At 40.8% G+C, this 17,379-nt stretch overlaps 1 protein-coding gene across 5 annotated transcripts in view; it reads right to left on the bottom strand.

The window, feature by feature from the left end:
* Window positions 1–8,567: 8,567 nt before the first annotated feature.
* The window catches only part of RASGRP3 (RAS guanyl releasing protein 3), a 103,001-nt gene continuing 94,189 nt past the window's right edge, over window positions 8,568–17,379 (bottom strand). For all 5 annotated transcript variants that reach the window (XM_039250315.1, XM_039250317.1, XM_039250318.1 and 2 more), the window contains exons 15-18: window positions 16,986–17,022; window positions 13,632–13,757; window positions 12,953–13,317; window positions 8,568–9,403 (exon numbers count right to left, since the gene is read on the bottom strand). In XM_039250315.1, coding sequence (XP_039106246.1) covers window positions 9,395–9,403; window positions 12,953–13,317; window positions 13,632–13,757; window positions 16,986–17,022 — 537 coding nt within the window. In that variant the 3' untranslated portion in view covers window positions 8,568–9,394. The remainder of the gene's footprint in view (window positions 9,404–12,952; window positions 13,318–13,631; window positions 13,758–16,985; window positions 17,023–17,379) is intronic.

Genomic DNA, 17,379 nt, shown 5'->3' with positions numbered 1-17,379 from the left:
GTTGCCAAAATGGTCTTCATCAAGGTTGCACGAATTTACATTCCCAACAGTGATATTATATGCCGACAAACTGGACAACTTAGAAGAAATGGACAAGTTCCTAAACACACACTCACTACCAAAATTCACATGGGAAGAGATAGAAAATCTGAACAGACCCATAACTAGTGAGGAAATCAAATCAGTTATCAAAAATCTCCCAAAAAATAAGAGCCCTGGGCCAGGTGGCTTCCCTAGGGAATTCTACCAGACATTTAAAACAGAATTAATATCTATTCTTCTCAAGCTATTCCAAAAAATAGAAATCAAAGGAAAACTTCCAGACTCATTTTATGAAGCCAGCATCACTCTGATTCCCAAGCCAGACAGAGATCCAGCAAAAAGAGAACTACAGGCCAATATCCTTGATGAATACGAATGCAAAAATCCTCAACAAGATCCTTGCAAATCGAATCCAACAGCACATACAAAGAATTATCCACTAAGATCAAGTGGGATTCATTCCTGGGTTACAGGGCTGGTTCAACATTCGCAAATCAATCAATGTGATACATCACATCAACAAAAGAAAAGATAAAAACCATATGATCCTATCGATAGATGCAGAAAAAGCATTTGACAAAATGCAGCATCCCTTCTTAATAAAGACTCTAGAGAAAGTTGGGATAGAAGGAACCTACTTAAACATCATAAAAGCCATCTATGACTCGCCTTCAGCTAACATCATCCTCAACGGGGAAAAACTGAGAGCTTTCCCCTTGAGATCAGGAACACGACAGGAATGTCCACTCTCACCACTGCTGTTTAACATAGTGCTGGAAGTCCTAGCATCCATCAGACAACAAAAGGAAATCAAAGGCATCAGAATTGGCAAAGAAGTCAAACTCTCATTTTTCGCAAATGACAGAATGCTCTACATAGAAAACCCGACAGACTCCACCAGAAGCCTACTAGAACTGATCCATGAATTCAGCAAAGTTGCAGGACACAAAATCAACATACAGAAATCGGTTGCATTTTTATACACCAACAATGAAACAACAGAAGGAGAAATCAAGAAACTGATCCCATTCACAATTGCACAAAAAAAACATAAAATACATAGGAATAAACATAACCAAAGATATAAGAGATCTGTATGAAGAAAACTATAGAAAACCTATGAAGGAAATTGAAGAAGACACAAAGAAATGGCAAAACTTTCCATGCTCATGGAAGAATAAATACAGTTAAAATGTCATTACTACCCAAAGCAATCTACACATTCAATGCAATCCCAATCAACATTGCACCAGAATTCTTCTCAAAGCTAGAACAAACTATCCTCAAATTTGTATGGAACCACAAAAGACCCCGAATAACCAAAGTAATATTGAAGAAGAAAACCAATATGGGAGGCATCACCATCCCAGACTTTAGCCGCTACTACAAAGCTGGCATCAAGACAGTATGGTATTGGCACAAAAACAGACACATAAACCAATGGAATAGAATAGAGAACTCAGAATTGGACTCAAAAATGTATACAACCAACTAATCTTTGACAAAGCAGGAAAGAGTATCCAATGGAAAAAAGACAGCCTTTTTAACAGATGGTGTTGGGAGAATTGGACAGCAACATTCAGAAGAATGAAACTAGATCATTTTCTCACACCATGCACAAAAATAAACTCAAAACGGATAAAGGACCTGAATGTGAGAGAGGAAACCATCAAAATCCTAGAGGAGAAAGCAGGAAACAACCTCTTTGACCTCAACCACAGCAATTTCTAACTTGACACATCCCCAAAAGCAAGGAAATCAAGAGCAAAAATGAGCAATTGGGACCTCATCAAGATTAAAAGCTTCTGCACGGCAAAGGAAAGAATCCATAAAACTAATAGGCAACCGACGGAATGGGAAAAGATAGTTGCAAATGACATATCAGATAAAGGGCTAGTATCCAGAATCTATAAGAATTCACCAAACTCTACACCCGAAAAACAAACAATCCAGTGAAGAAATGGGCAGAAGATATGAACAGACACTTCTCCAAAGAGGACATCCAGATGGCCAACAGACACATGAAACCATGCTCAGCATCCCTCCTCATCAGGGAATACAAATTCAAAACCACACTGAGATACCACCTCACGCCGGTCAGAGTGGCTAAAATGAACAAATCAGGAGACTCTAGATGCTGGCGAGGACATGGAGAAACGGGCACCCTCCTACACTGATGGTGGGAATGTAAACTGGTACAGCCCCTCTGGAAAACAGTGTGGAGATTCCTCAAAAAATTAATAATAAAACTCCCCTATGACCCAGCAATAGCACTGCTAGGAATTTGCCCAAGGGATACAGGAGTGCTGGATGCATAGGGGCACATGTACCCCAATGTTCACAGCAGCACTCTCAACAATAGCCAAAACATGGAAAGAGCCTAAGTGTCCATCACCTGATGAATGGATCAAGAAGATGTGGTTTATCTCTACAATGGAATACTACATGACAATGAGAAAGAATGAAATCTGGCCATGTGTAGCAACATGGATGGACCTTGAGGGTGTTAAGCTGAGTGAAATAAGTCAGGCAGAGAAGGACAGATACCATAGGTTTGCACGTATAGGAAGATTTGGAGGAACTTAATGTAGGACCATGGGGGAGAAGAAGGGGAAAAAGAGTGGGGGAGAGGGAGGAAGCAAACCATGAGAGACTCTTGAATGCTGAGAACAAACTGAGGGCTGATGGAGAGAATGGGGGGTGATGGGCATGGAGGAGGGCACTTGTGGGGATGAGCACTGGGTGTTATATGGAAACCAACTTGACAATGAACTATTTAAAAAAATAAATTTCAAAAAAAGTTACAAGGTCTCTTTGCTTTGGTTTTTGTATCTGGGTATTTAGAAAGATTTAGAGTTTTGTTCCAATGTTTACCTTTATAACTATTCAGAATTGTTTTCACCTTCTATTTCTTTAGAATTACTAAGAAAGTCATTGGAAACCTGGAATTAAGGGTAAAGATGGCTTCACGTCCTTTGGGTCTCATTTCAGAGTAGTATCTAACAAGTGTACATAAGGGTCATCTGACTTTCTAGGGCAGTGATTCTCAAGTGTAATACCCAGCTAGCATTAGCACCAATATCACCTAGGTACTTGCTAGAAATGCAAGTTTTCAGGCCTTCCCCCAGACCAGAAAAATCAGAAACTCTGTGGATGGGGCCCAGCCATGTGTTGAAGCAAGACCTCCAAATAATTCTGGGCAGAGTTTCTCAGACAAGAGCAATTATTGCCCATAGAGAACATGTGCAAATGTCTGGGTACATTTTTGGTTGTTACAACTTAAGGGAGAGGTGGATGTGCCACAGGCATCTAGCAGCATGCCCTGCAATGCACAGGACAGCCCCCACCCCATCCCGACAAAAAATCATCTGGAACCAAGTGTCAGTCAAGCAGAGGTTGAGAAACTCTTTTCTAGGGGAAGAGAACTTTGTCTGCTATATACTATTTATTATGGATTTGGATCCAGATACTAACTTGAAGAAAACTTACTAAGATGCAGACAATTTCTATCTGGGAGAAAAACTTCTTTCTGTACAGTAGAGAAGATAATCTAAATGTTAGGGTTGAACTGCCCAGTGGGATATAGTGTTAGCTCTCTACTACTGTGTAACAAAATACCCTAAAACTTAGTAGCTTAAAACAACGCTAAGCATTTATCATGATCACGGTTTCTGTGACCAGGAATTCATTAAGTGTCTTTAATACATGGAGAAACAATTTTCATCTGCTCTTTAACAGTGTGGTTGGTGGGCTTGCTTTCGGGTGAGAGGTCTCCTGACATCTCTTTAGCTATATCCTTATTTTCCCCTCTGGTATGCCTTGGGTTTTGTTTTAACTGTTTGTAACTTTGAACTTGTATCCAAAATCTATGGGAAGTTCATGTAGGGAAGGAGCTAGGATAAGGTCCAGACCAGGTGAAATTCGTCACGATCTAGGGCTGTGCTCATAAGTTCAATTAGCAAAGGCTAATTGGCAAGGACTGGCAACTGTGGATCTTTCTTATTTTGTTTTGTCACAGGACTGTAACAGCCGGCTGTGGTAGAGACGGATGGTTTCTTTGCAAATATTCCCTGTCTGTGTGCTCTGCTTCTGTTTCTCGGAACAAACCACGTGCAGGAGGTTCCGGACACTGGCTGGTACATGCATTCCTTTCCTTGTGAACAAAGGATTGAGGAGACTCACTTCAGAACGTGCCTTTTGTGTTGAGAGGGTGCTTGCAGCTGCCAGTGTTGGTTTGTTTATAACCCCTCTGCTATAGGGACTTCTCCCCAGGTCTTCCTGAAAGCCTCTGACACTTTTGGCCATCTTTCCTCTTGGGCCTAGGATTTCAGATACCTCCTGGTTGCTCTGCCAATGGGGCTTGCTTTTCATTTTTAGTCTCATTGTTGCTTTTAAAATGATTTCCAGCAAGATTAGAAGTAATGATTTCTTTCCCCACTCCACCCCCAGCTTTTTTAAACTACTAAACTTCTGAAAAGCTTAATAGTAGAATGAATATCCATATATCCTTTACGTAGATTTAACCACTGTCACCATCTTGCCACATTTACTTTCTCTACACAAAAACTTGTTTTTCACTGAACTGTTTTAAAGACTTTTTATTAATGTTTTTTGAAAGAGAGCGTGAGGGAGGAGCAGAGAGAATCCCAAGTAGGTTCCGCAATGCCACCACGGAGCCCAGTGTTGAGGCTCGAACTCAGGAACCCTGAGATCATGACCTGAGCTGAAATCAGGAGTCAGACACTTAACCGACTGAGCCACCCAGGCGCCCCTCACTGAACCAAAGTAAATAGCAATATTGATACTTAATCTCTAACTACATAAGCAGGCACCTCCTAAAAATAGACATTCTCTTATATAACCATGAAATCATTTTCACACTGAAGTGAATAAACTTTCATTCAGCAAGTTATTTAACATATGGTAGTCCCCCTCCATCAGGAAAGTATATTTTCCAAGACCCCCACAGAATGCCTGAAGCCTCAGATAATACTGAACCCTATATATGCTATGATTTTTCCTCTACATACATACCTATCTATGATAAAGTTTAACTTATAAATTAGGCACAATAAGAGATTAACAACAATAACTAATAATAAAAAACATAACAAAATGCTGTAATGAAAGTTATGTGACTATCAGCTCTCTTTCAAAACATCTTTTAAAGTTTTTATTTATATATTTATTTAGAGACAGAGGGGAGAGAGGGAGAGAGAGACGGGGGGAGGCAGAGAGAGAGGGGGAGGGGGAGGGAGAGAGAAAGTGGGGGAGGGGCAGAGAGAGCATTCCTAGCAGCCTCTACTATCAGCATGGAGCCCACGCAGAGCTCAAAACCACATACCCTGAATTCATGACCTGAGCCACAATCAGGAGTCAGAAGCTTAACCGACTGAACCACCCAGGCGCCCCTGTGTCTCAAAACATCTTATTGTGTTGTACTCACCTTTGGTCTTCTTGTGATGATGTGAGATAACAAAAAGCCTGCGTGAGGAGAAGTGAGGTGAGTGAAGCAAGCTAGTGAGGTTAAGTGTTGTGATGCACGGGTCATATTAGGCTACTATTGACCTATGACCTTCTGACAATTGGTCAGGAGAATCACCTGCTTCAAATAGTATCAATTGCAGGTAACTGGAACTATGGAAACCTGAACTGCAGATAAACAGGACTGCTGTGATTTGTATTTAAATTTCCCTAACTGTTGCCCGCAAAGCGTCTGCTTTATTTATTTTTTGATAAAGTCCCATGGAGGTTTACAACATCACTCTTGGTTGTTGTGTTTCATTTGGTTAATGTGTTTCATTTGATCCAGAACTGCTTGGTCCCCTGACGGTTTATTTTTGAAGTGTTCAGGCCAGCTGCCTTACGGAATGCCCCCCAGCAATGCTTTCCTTTTGCTATTTTGTATAAACTGCGAGTCACTTAGTTTCTGGATAGATGTGACTTTCAGTACGGGTTATTAACATTTAAAAAGAAAATAGGTAGTTTTGTTTGAGGTCTGAGAACCCTCTAGACTCCAGCAAACAAGTTTTGGATGCAATTTAGGGGAAGCTATTCCTGAGGACTCTTAAATTCCAAGTAGTTTCTCCTCATTACCACCTCCAGTAGTTGTTAAATATATTCTGGTTATCAAATAAATGGTATACTATTTATTTTAAAAGTTAATTGTTTTCCTCTTGTCGGCCTCTATTACACTAAATTCTTCAGTATAGTTATGTGTTGACCTATGTTCCTCTAAACTTACTTACATTTTACCCATTTGGTTTCTTAATCTTGTCTACCTATTTTCAAACAGAGAGAGAATAGCCAATGTTAGGAAACAGACCAGAATTAACCCTCCACACACATGCCAGGAATAAGAAGATGCGTTTATGTATACTTCTCTGTTTAAATCATTCTTTTTTGATACAGAATTTAATTAAATGTTAGGTTTAGAGCCTCCAAAGTACATAGTCATGAAAACATATAGTCTGGGATCTTGCAGACAATTTTAGAAAAGAAACCTGCTTAACTGCACAGTAAGATTAACTTATTATTTATAAGGTCTTTACATATACTGTTCAACCTGATATACTATTCAACCTGATATTTACAACAGCTCTATGAGGTCTGTTGAGGAAGGTGGGGAAATCTCTCCTTTCACAGGAGGAAACTGAGACTCAGATAGATGTACAAGGCTTGCCCAGGGTCTCATGACTACAACTGGCAGAAACGGGATCTAAATCTGACTGCACATTGCTTGCCAGAGGCACACTACACTACCTCATTTGACCGAATTTACCTCCTGAGTCAAAAATCAGTGTGTTTATTTTAGAAATGCTAAGGTTCCTACCATCAGTAACAGTGTGGTACTCCCTTCTGCAGGAATCCTGCCTTTGATGTTAAACAGCAAAGACTCTGTTACCACGGACAGGTGGGGACATTATTGCTTCAGGAGGCAGCCACTCAACAAAAACTGTTCACTACCAAGTAGGGCCACCCTCTGGTTAGGTAGACCTAAAAAAAAGCATCGATTCAATTTGTACATCCCTCTAGGAAGACTGAATTGCAGCATCTCACATATTCTTTCCTGGTGCCTGATATGAGTCACTGTTAAGAGTGTGGCTTTACTTTTGCCTTTCACCTAAAAGATGATAGTGATCATCAAATCTACAGAAGGAAGGTCTGGAGAAACCAAACATAATAGTTTATTTTGCTTCTCCAAGGGTTTGCCTAATTTACTCATTTTACCGATTATGGGAAATTGACAGATTGAAACATCAGAGTCACCATTGTTTGTGAGTAAATAATATATTCAAAATTATAAAGTAGCTTCGTTGTGGACACAGTTTCCTCTGCAGCAAAGTAATAATAGTATTGTGTATGTGAGTGTATGCATGTGTGTCTGTGTCTACATACACACACACACATATGTTTGTTTTATTTTCTTTGTTGTTTGTATTCGTTGTTTTTTTTAATTTGAGGTACATTTAGTATCTTTGTCACAGGAAAGCTGACAATATAAAACTCTTCTTATATATGAATTACTCAAGAATAACCCAAACTCAGTAACGAGTAAAATAATTGAGAAGAAAAAGAATAATCCAAGTTTCTTCCGAATTTTCTTAAAATTAAAAAAAAACATACACAGGAAATGTTTTGTGTACTGAAATTGCCATTTTCTGTTTTTAATTTTGTGAACATGTATTTCACTGCATTTATGAATAGGAATAGATAGTATATATACACAGAGCCGACAGGGATGGCTACTTGCTTTCCGAGGGGATTTGTCAATGGTGAGTGAGTTCTCTTATTATGTAGCTTAATCAACGCTCCCTCAACTAATAACTTCATTTAATTTGCAGTATTACTGCACATGGATTTCTCAGTCTGTTTGGCACAATTAAGTCAGTTCTACCAAATCTAGAACTGTGCTTTAAGGAACCATCTTGCCTTAAGGCCTACAGGTTCTCAGCTCCGTAGGACAGAGATCAGGTGTTGCTTGTCTTTGCGTATCTAGCACAGGAGCAGGTGGTCAAGTGTTTGAGGAGTAGAACTGTCCTCAATTTTACCTAATGGAAAGAGAGAAGAAGGGCATGTCTTTACTGAAGTGACTGCCCCTAAGAGAAACAGATTCAGTCTTCGGTGGTATACACACTTCATCTCCCAATGCAGAGGAGGGCACTTCTGTGGGTACAGTTTCTCTCTGACCACGAGGCGGCAGGTCATTTCCCTCGCCCACTGACTTAATCCAACCTCGACATTTGAACACCTTGTACTAAGTTCTCTCTCCTCTAATCGTGTAGAAAACAGACCCATGTCTAATTATTTAGGTCAAAGGAAGATATTTAAAATACTGATACCTGAAAAGCTGAAACCAAATGTTAATCAAAGGGATATCTGATGATTGTATTTCTAGGATTATTTAATTTTGGGTAGCGATTTCTTAAGAGGACAAAAGTTCTCTTTTACCACCAAAATGTTTCTTTTGTAACAAATAAAATTCTTAAAACTATTTTGGCTTTTTAAAGACTGCTGGTTGTTTTTTATTTCACTAAGTGGTTTGCTTGGTGGTTTGTTTTTCTCCTAGATTTTACCCCCCCCCCCATTTTAATTGATTTTGTAATCACTATCCATATTTCTTACTGGCAGCCTTAACAGTCTTAGTCTTGGGAAAGATAGCTAAACCTAGTCAGGTGAGACAAGTATACTTAATTTTCCCCCATGGCAATTATAAATATTATGAGAGTTTTCATGGCTATGTCATAGCTTCCTTATGCAGAATGGGTAAGACTTAAGTGAATATAAAAGTATGACTTGTTACATATCATAATAGCAACTGTACAGTAAGAAACATGTAAACATCTCCTTGGGTTAGAAGAACCACCATCTTCCAGGATCTGAAGAGCTTCCGTGTCCTTCTAGAAAACAAGTCCTGGTCCCATCCAAAAAGCACACACAAAAAAAGACCTCTAAATTGACTCCTCCCCTACCAAAAGTTTATAAAAATACTGAAATAATATTCTCACAAAAAAGTAAAGTTTGAGTTTTGAGAATGAGTATCAAGTACATGCAGAAAAGCTTTCACTTCACTCATATATAAATGGCTCTAGAGAAAGATACATGAGAACTACCAACTACATCACCCAATCTTTGTGACACCTAACTAGAGCCTGGGGAGGAGGAAATAAATAGTTCACGGGGGAAATCCTCTGTCCCATAGTCTAATCAGGGAGATCGCATGGTGTCACCAGTCAGTAAAAGTCCAAGATATCTTTTCAGATAACTTCCTGAGTTGGAGTGTTCTTCAGATTTTCTCATCTTGCTCCTTCCAAATGCCAACATTATTGCCTCTGGTGTCCCCAGCCTGAAGTCAGCCATCCTGCGATACAAATCAGAACATGGTGTATGGCTAGGTTGCATTAAACAAAATAAGAATGTTCCTAGAAAGCAGTTTATCATTTACATTTGAGGGAACATCGTGAATGATCAGTACTTTGTACTCTCAAGATTTAGAGAATTAAAAGATCATATAGTCCACATAGCACATGAAATCTTAAATCTTAGATTCCAACAAGGATGCTTACATTAATGCTCCCTAAAGAGTACTTCACAAAACACTGGTCTATGAAATGGTTCTTCTTGAGGCTTCCCTCTTAGAAATCCACAAGGTAAATTTTCATAAGGGCACTGAGAAAACTTGTAAGGGCAAAAGATATGTATCTATTTAGGTATGTATAGAGATAGATGTATAGAGAGATAAACATATTTTAATGTTTTTTTTCTTTTTTTTCTGAGAGAGAGAGACAGCACGAGCAGGGGAGGGTCAGAGAGAGAGGGAGACACAGAATTTGAAACAGGCTCCAGGCTCTGAACTAGCTGTCAGCACAGAGCCCGACATGGGGCGCGAACCCACGAACCATGAGATCATGACCTGAATTGAAGTCGGACGCTTTACCGACTGAGCCACCCAGGCACCCCAAGAGTGATAAACATATTAAACTTTGTTTAGTCTAGCATTTCCTAGCCCTTCAACATTTGTTAATTAGATTTAATTTAGCAGAAGATAATGGAAAACAAAGATGCATTGTAAAGAAAACACACATATTCTTACTACGAAAAGAATAATCATGACCTGCCATATTGTCCCTGCGATCCAGGAGCTCAATGGTCATTGGTGAAATGATATCCATGGTTGCAAAATATATTCACACCCTTGTATTTTAAAATGAGGGTAAATCCTGGAACCTCGCCAAAGGAAATATGCAGATTACAAACACAACTGTTTGTCAGTTGCCATTTTTATTCTTAGAACTCATAAACATCATCTGATTCTGAATAATAAATATGCAGATCATTTCTCTGAATCCCATTCATTACCTTGCTTGGCAGAAAAAAATTCTTAAGTATGAAAACCCCTTTGTCTACATACTCAACTCTGGTGTAATTTTGTCACATTTTTTCCTTTTTACTTTTTCCCCTAAACAAGGGTAAATGTCTTTTCATTTGTCACTGGTTTGGATGGGAAGGAGACTGTATACCATATGTATTTATATACAAATGTACTGTCTTATTTAATTAGCACACATGAAATTCAATACTAGTAGTCCATGAACCACCTCCATGATTTATACATGAGAAAATTGAGGGGGTAAGACAAACCCTGAACACAAATATTCAATTTGCAAAGAATAAAATTAAATTCAAAAAAAATCTAGATCTTTGTCTCTATTTCCTTGTAGAGACTGAAGATCCAGAAATCTTACTCATGTAATTGATTGCCCTACATCCAACAGGCTGTGAATTCCTCCTAAGCCACGAGCAAGGTTGAAGTACCTCGAACAGTACTAGGTGAATAGAAGTGAGCTCATGGCTAGTGTCACCATTTATTAAGCAAAAGCAGGTACTCTGCTGAATTCAGAAATGGCCCACAAGGTGAGCACCACCTTGAAAGTTCTAAGTAGGCATCCCATGACTCTATCCAATGAAGCTCTTATGTTTCCTGAGATTTCAATGATAGCACAGTGCTCATGGAAATGGCCTCCACAGGCTGAGGTGATAGTGGGGTGACAAGCACAATTTCAGGCTTCATCCAAAAAATCTTGCACAATGATTCCTCACTTTTGGGAGGGTCATAGATCCCCTTGAGACTCTGCTCAATGCTGTGAACACTTCCCCAGAAATGAACATATGTCCATATATAATTTCACATAAAATGTAATGCATTCTTGTGAACTCCCTGAGGCCCTTCTTTAGACCCCAAGTTAAGACCTTGCCCCCAGGATATCTTCCTCTCCTGGTATTGGGAACTTTTTCTTATTCATCTTTATATTCCCACCTTGAACTATGCTGGGCCAGTCAAAGAAATGCAAGGAGAGGACTAAGGATTTGCCAAGATGATCAATGAAGACGTGTTAAAAATACAGTTGGTATTGCAAACCTCTAGGGATAGAAAGTAAATTAGTTGGTTGCCTAGGGCTGGAATGGGATAGGAAAGATGAGCAGTGACTGCTAATGGGCACACTTGGAATGACATAAATGTTCTCTAATTAGATTGCCATGATGGTTGTACATCTCTGTGACTACTAAAATCCATTGAATTATACACTTCAAATGAGTATGTTTTATAATGCATAAATTAGGTCTCAACAGAGCTGTTTTTAAAAGTTCATGTTATAAAGAAAGGAAAAGAAATGACTCAGCAGGAAATTACAACAAACTGCATAAGACTGAAGATAATTCGTGGCCTCCTTATTAATTGTCTTCAATGAGGAAGGAACTAGAGGAATTTGGTTAAAGGTCACTAGAGATTTTCTCCTCAGGGGAAACTATGGAAACAGTATGTTTAGGTCTCCTCAAGAGTGGAATGTGGTGGACCACCCATAAGAGTAAAGAACACTGGCTTGATCCAATAGGATCCCAGCCTAACCCAATAATTCTGTTTATGAGAATGATTCTGTAGAGATGCAATGGCTGCCCTCCATGGCACGGCTTGAAAGGTTAGGAATATGACACCAATTTCCCCAAATCTTTTTTCTTAATACACTATGGACTGTTGACTAATACATTTATCTAAGTCTATCTTGAATCAATTTATATTTTCAGCTTATTCTAACAAATTCCATATGCTTTCCAATCTGCTTTGGATGATGTGAGTGTGATTTCTGCATGGAGCCAGAGCCTGGCTTCTAGAACCTTGAGTCTGCCATGTCTCTGATTCTCACCACCCCCTTCTCCATAATGCTGTCAAACGCCTTTTTTTTTTTTTTCCTTTACCAAGGGCAAACCTTTCCAACTCTTCTCTTTCTGCAACATTTTTGCTTCTACTGTCCCCTTCCCCCAAGTTTGGGCCCTGATTTTACCTTGGAAAAGTAAGCTGATTGGTAAAGAGTACTAGTCTATTGGATACACACAGTGAGTCATGGGTCCCTAGGATGTCATTTTCAGACATAGAAATGGTAGACTTCACTTAGCTTTAGAACCCATCTGGTTCAATTTTGTTTTAAGTTTGTTTGTTTGTTTATTTGGAGAGAGAGAGAGCACACAGGGGGTTGAAGGAAAGAGGAGGAAGGACAGAATCCCAAGCCGGCTCTGCACCATCAATGCAGAGTCTGATGTGAGGCTCAAACCCACAAACCATGAGATCATGACTTGAGCCAAGATCAAGAATCAAATGCTTAACTGACTGCACTACCCAGGTGCTCACCATCTGGTTCCATTTGATACATGATGAAATAGGTGCAAAAAGGAGAAATAATTTTCCCATGATCATTTACGTAGCCAACAGCAAGACAAAAAGTGATATGTGTTAATGCCCAACCATTCAGCCCCCAGAAACACTAGGCTGCCTCCCGGACTCACTATAATGCTCATCTTGGCCCCTTTCAGTCTCCCTCTTGGGATTTCATTTGTGATTTGACCCAGCACTGACCTCACCATCCTGTCTGGTCTCACCAGCATCTGCTTCATCCTGGTCAGGCTCAAACTCAGTGCCCCGATCAACAACACCCACGCCAGCCTGCACCCTGGGCTTCTCATTTTCCCACTTGGCAAAACCTTTGTCCTTTGCTGCTTTGTCATGGAACTTGGATTTCATTTTGGGGAAGGTGTGGGACCCCGAGTCCCCCCAGCCAGCCTCTGACCATACAGGCTCAGTCTGGGTGGCCTGGCTGGTGGTAGCACGCTGCAGCCTCACAGAGATCTTGCGAGAAGAGCCTGTAACCAATGTGATGGCTCTGCTGTCCAGGTCTCGGTGTCCAGCAGCGACACCAGGGAACTCGAACACTTCATCCTGCACTGGAAGGGGAAAGACTGTTGTGATTATTTGACATCTGCTTCATAGCTAACAACAGGAATCCAATGGGTGAGGCCCTAGAGGGACAGACCCGAGGCAGAACCAAGCCGGCTGCAGGTGAGTTGCATAGAGGTGAGACCTGAAAGCAGAGAGAAGCAAGCAGGAATCAAGGCTGTAGCCATGCCACTCGCCCTGAAGCTGGCCTTGGCATTTATAATGACTCTGACCAGCTTCAGATCCAGGACCCAATGGAGGTCCAGGTGTGGGAAGGCAAGCAGAAAGAAATTGAGGTAGAAAAGAAACTAGAAGACATTACCTGGGGGCAACGAGGGACTTCCAGGCAGTGACCCATGACTACTGCCCAAGGAGGGTACCCGGGCAAATCTCCTGCAGGCCAGAACAAGGAGGTCTTTGCACTGTTTGTGACAATTGGCTCCACAGTCTGAAAAATCCCAAGATACCACAGACGATTAGTGTGAACCATGTGCATCTGGCTCACTGGGTTTCCAGGGGGGTGCCTGAGCCTTAGGCTGTGCCCTCTCTCTGCTCCTTCCCACGTGGACTCAGAGTCCGGCTCCAGCCCACAGGGTCTGTCCAGGGGCTAGAAAAGGGCCAGTGGGACTCGCTAGCCTTCCTGATGTTCCTCTCACATTTGCTCGACTTCTTCCACTGCATGATTCCTTGAGGGGCTGGGGAGCAAACAAGCAGGGGCAAGACTGGGGAGTTGCCTTTGCCCAAAACTAAATGCCAGTTCCATGAGACTGGGGTTCTCCCAGACCAAGAGGCTCCCTGAGCCAGGATGAGGGAAGGAAACCCCAGCTTCTAGTGTCTCCCAGGACCAACAGCTGTCTCTGATCATTTACAGTGAGGTGGCCTTCCATTCAGTATTAGCCTACACCCTTGTATTCTTCTTCATTCCTCCAGATCTTTTCAAGACAAGTGATTTTTTAAGTTTATTTGCTTATTTTGAGAGAGAGAGAGAGAGAAGAGGGAAAGAGAAAATCCCAAGCAGGCTACATGCTGTCAGCACAGAGCCAAATGTTGGGCTTAACCACAACAGTGAGATCATGACCTGAGCCCAAATCCAGAGTCAGACACTTAACTGACTGAGCTGCCCAGATGCATCTTATCTCCTCCTCTTTGCATAGAAACAGAAAACAAGGTGGGCTTATGCCCAATAACATTTTCCAGATTTGACTATGGCTTTGAAATGGCAGCAGACTCTGTGAAATCTCCCATTAGAATGCTTTAGTTAAGAAAGTAGAAAAGGGGTGCCTGGATTGCTCAGTCAGTTAAGTGCCTGACTTTTGATTTTGCCTCAGGTCATGATCTCATGGTACCTGAGATCAAGCCCTGTGTTGGGCTTTGCATTGACAGCATGGAGCTTGCTTGGGATCCTCTGTTCCCGCCCCCCACCCCCCCACCTCTCTCTCAGGCCCATATTAAACATTAAAAATATATTTAAAAAACAAAACGAAAGTAGAATATTAATTGTTACTTGGGGCAGAAATTTGGGGCTGCTTTGGAAGAAAACAACACAATTATTTCCTACAGAGGACCCTACATTTCCCTTAGAATCATTGAATAGATCCAATCATTGTAAAGAGTATATTTCTCTCTTACTATCAAAGGAAACCTTTCTAATTCTTTCCAATACTCACTTTTCCCCCAAAGGGTCTTATTTCAAATGCTCTTTTAATGACATCATGGAAAGACCAAATTATAATGACATGTTCAGTCTATTTCTATTAATCTTTTCACTCTATGTGCCTTTAAGAGAAAATACCAGGGATGCTTGGGTGACTCAATCAGTTAAGACTTCAGGTCAGGTCATGACCTCACCATCCATGAGACTTCAGGTCAGGTCATGATCTCACCATGAGTTCGAGCCTCGCATCAAGCTCTGTGCTGACATCTCAGAGCCTGGAGCCTGCTTCGGATTCTGTGTCTTCCTCTCTCTCTGCCCCTTCCCCACTTGCGCTCTGTCTCTGTCTCTCTCAAAAATAAAATAGAAATGTTAAAATTTAAAAAAAAGAGAGAAAATACCATATTCACAAAGAGGATCCAAGGGTTTGATTTTCATCTTCATAAAATTTAGTGTGTGTGTGTGTGTCTTTTTAGGGGATGAGAGGCAGAAACCAGAATAAAACTATGTCTGGGCCGTAAAATATTGCAGTTTCTTGCTGCTTGTAAGTAGAAATCCAAGTTATACTAAGACAACTGGTACCAAGAACTAAAGGGAAGTTTTTTGAAACTGGCTCCCATTGGGGCTCAGGAATGCTCTCTGCTCATGCAAAATAAGGGCCAAATCCTGAAAGATAGCTACAGGGAAAAAAGGCATCACAAAGGAATAGTATTACTCTAAAGCCATTTCATTATTAAGATGTTTCCTTTCATAGTTATATCTTTCAAGAGCATTATCAGAGTCTTAAAACCATCAGTACAAATAGTCTGCCTGAACTATCCAGAAATTTCTTAAACACAAATAATGCGTAATGATCATCTATGTACAAATAGCAACACATTCCCAAGTGTCTATTAAATATGCATGCATATTACATTTATCAAGTATATATTTATTTGCCTATAAATTTCTATTGAATGGGGCACTATATGAACAAATTCGTTGAAAGTGACAAATATAATTTTTTTAAGGCTTCTCTTTTCTCATCAGCATCTGTGATTTAGTGGAGAAAGGAACAGCTTCTATGTGAGAGTAGAAAGAAAGGCATTCGTATTACAGGAATGAGTGTGCGCTTTATTCCCATGAAGCACGCAGTTCCTTTATATGGTATTTTAGTAACAGCCCTCTTCTGAAGTCTGGCCTTAACTGTGTGCTGGTGATTCCCAAGACATCTTGGAGATAGGACCAGAGGTGGGCAGGTAGATAATGGTGGTTTGCTTATTCTTTTTTTTTTTTTTTTTTCCTCAGAAAACCTTTATAATTTTATTTTATTATTTTTTTTTTACAAATAGTTTATTGTCAAATTAGTTTCTACATAACACTCAGTGCTCATCCCCAAAGTGCCCTCCTTCATGCCCATCCCCCCCTCCCCCCCCCATCCATCAGTCCTCAGTTTTTGTCAGCATTCAAGAGTCTCTCATGGTTTGCCTCTCTCCCTTTCCCCCACCATTTCCGCCCTTCTTCTCCCCCTTGGTCCTCCGTCAAGTTCCTCCTAATCCTCCTATACGTGCAAACATATGGTATTTGTCCTTCTCTGCCTGACTTATTTCGCTCAGCATAACACCCTCAAGGTCCATCCATGTTGCTACACATGGCCAGATTTCATTGTTTCTCATTGTTAATATCCAGAATCTATAAGGAACTCACCAAACTCCACTCCTGAAAAACAAATAATCCAGTGAAGAAATGGGCAGAAGACATGAACAGACACTTCTCCAAAGAGGACATCCAGATGGCCAACAGACACATGAAACGATGCTTATTCTTGCCACAAACCATAAAATTCCAGTCTGGGATCTCCAAAACTCCAGGGATTCCTCCCCACCCCCCACCCCCACCACCACACACACACATTAACTATTCAGTTGCCAGTGGCCCAAAGACCCAAGTTCTCCATGATGGCAAGAGTTTCTGTGGTTTCAAGAGACAAATTTGATTCCTGCCCCAAATGTCACACTTAAAAATTTTAACATTACATTTATTTACCTTTGCATTTGTATCCTTGCTTGATTATGCCCCAGAGCTGTAACAAAGGACAAAAGAATGTCAGGGACTCTGAATTAAAATCTGAAAAAAACAAAAAACGACAAACAACAACAACAAAAAAGCAAGGCTGGAGAGAAGGAAGTCCTGGGAGATGTGATGTTTGGTGGAGCACAAACAGGATGTAGCCCATCCTGACACCCTTCCTGTCAGATAGAAGAACCATCTCCTAGCTCACTCCAGCTGGGGGCTTGGGTGATAACAGTTCTGCTTCCCTTTTCTTTCTGAAAGCCAAACGGGAGCTGGGCTGGGAAACTGATGTGGGTACAATGATTGGACTTTGGTATAATGCACTCTCAGCAGAATTCCACGGGGAGACTGTCACTGCGTTTGGAAG

This window comes from Hyaena hyaena, unplaced genomic scaffold, assembly GCF_003009895.1.
Source record: "Hyaena hyaena isolate Hyena2069 unplaced genomic scaffold, ASM300989v1 scaffold_362, whole genome shotgun sequence".
NCBI lineage: Eukaryota > Metazoa > Chordata > Mammalia > Carnivora > Hyaenidae > Hyaena > Hyaena hyaena.
Note: the sequence above shows the minus strand (reverse complement) of the source record. Positions and strands in the feature narration are given on the sequence as shown.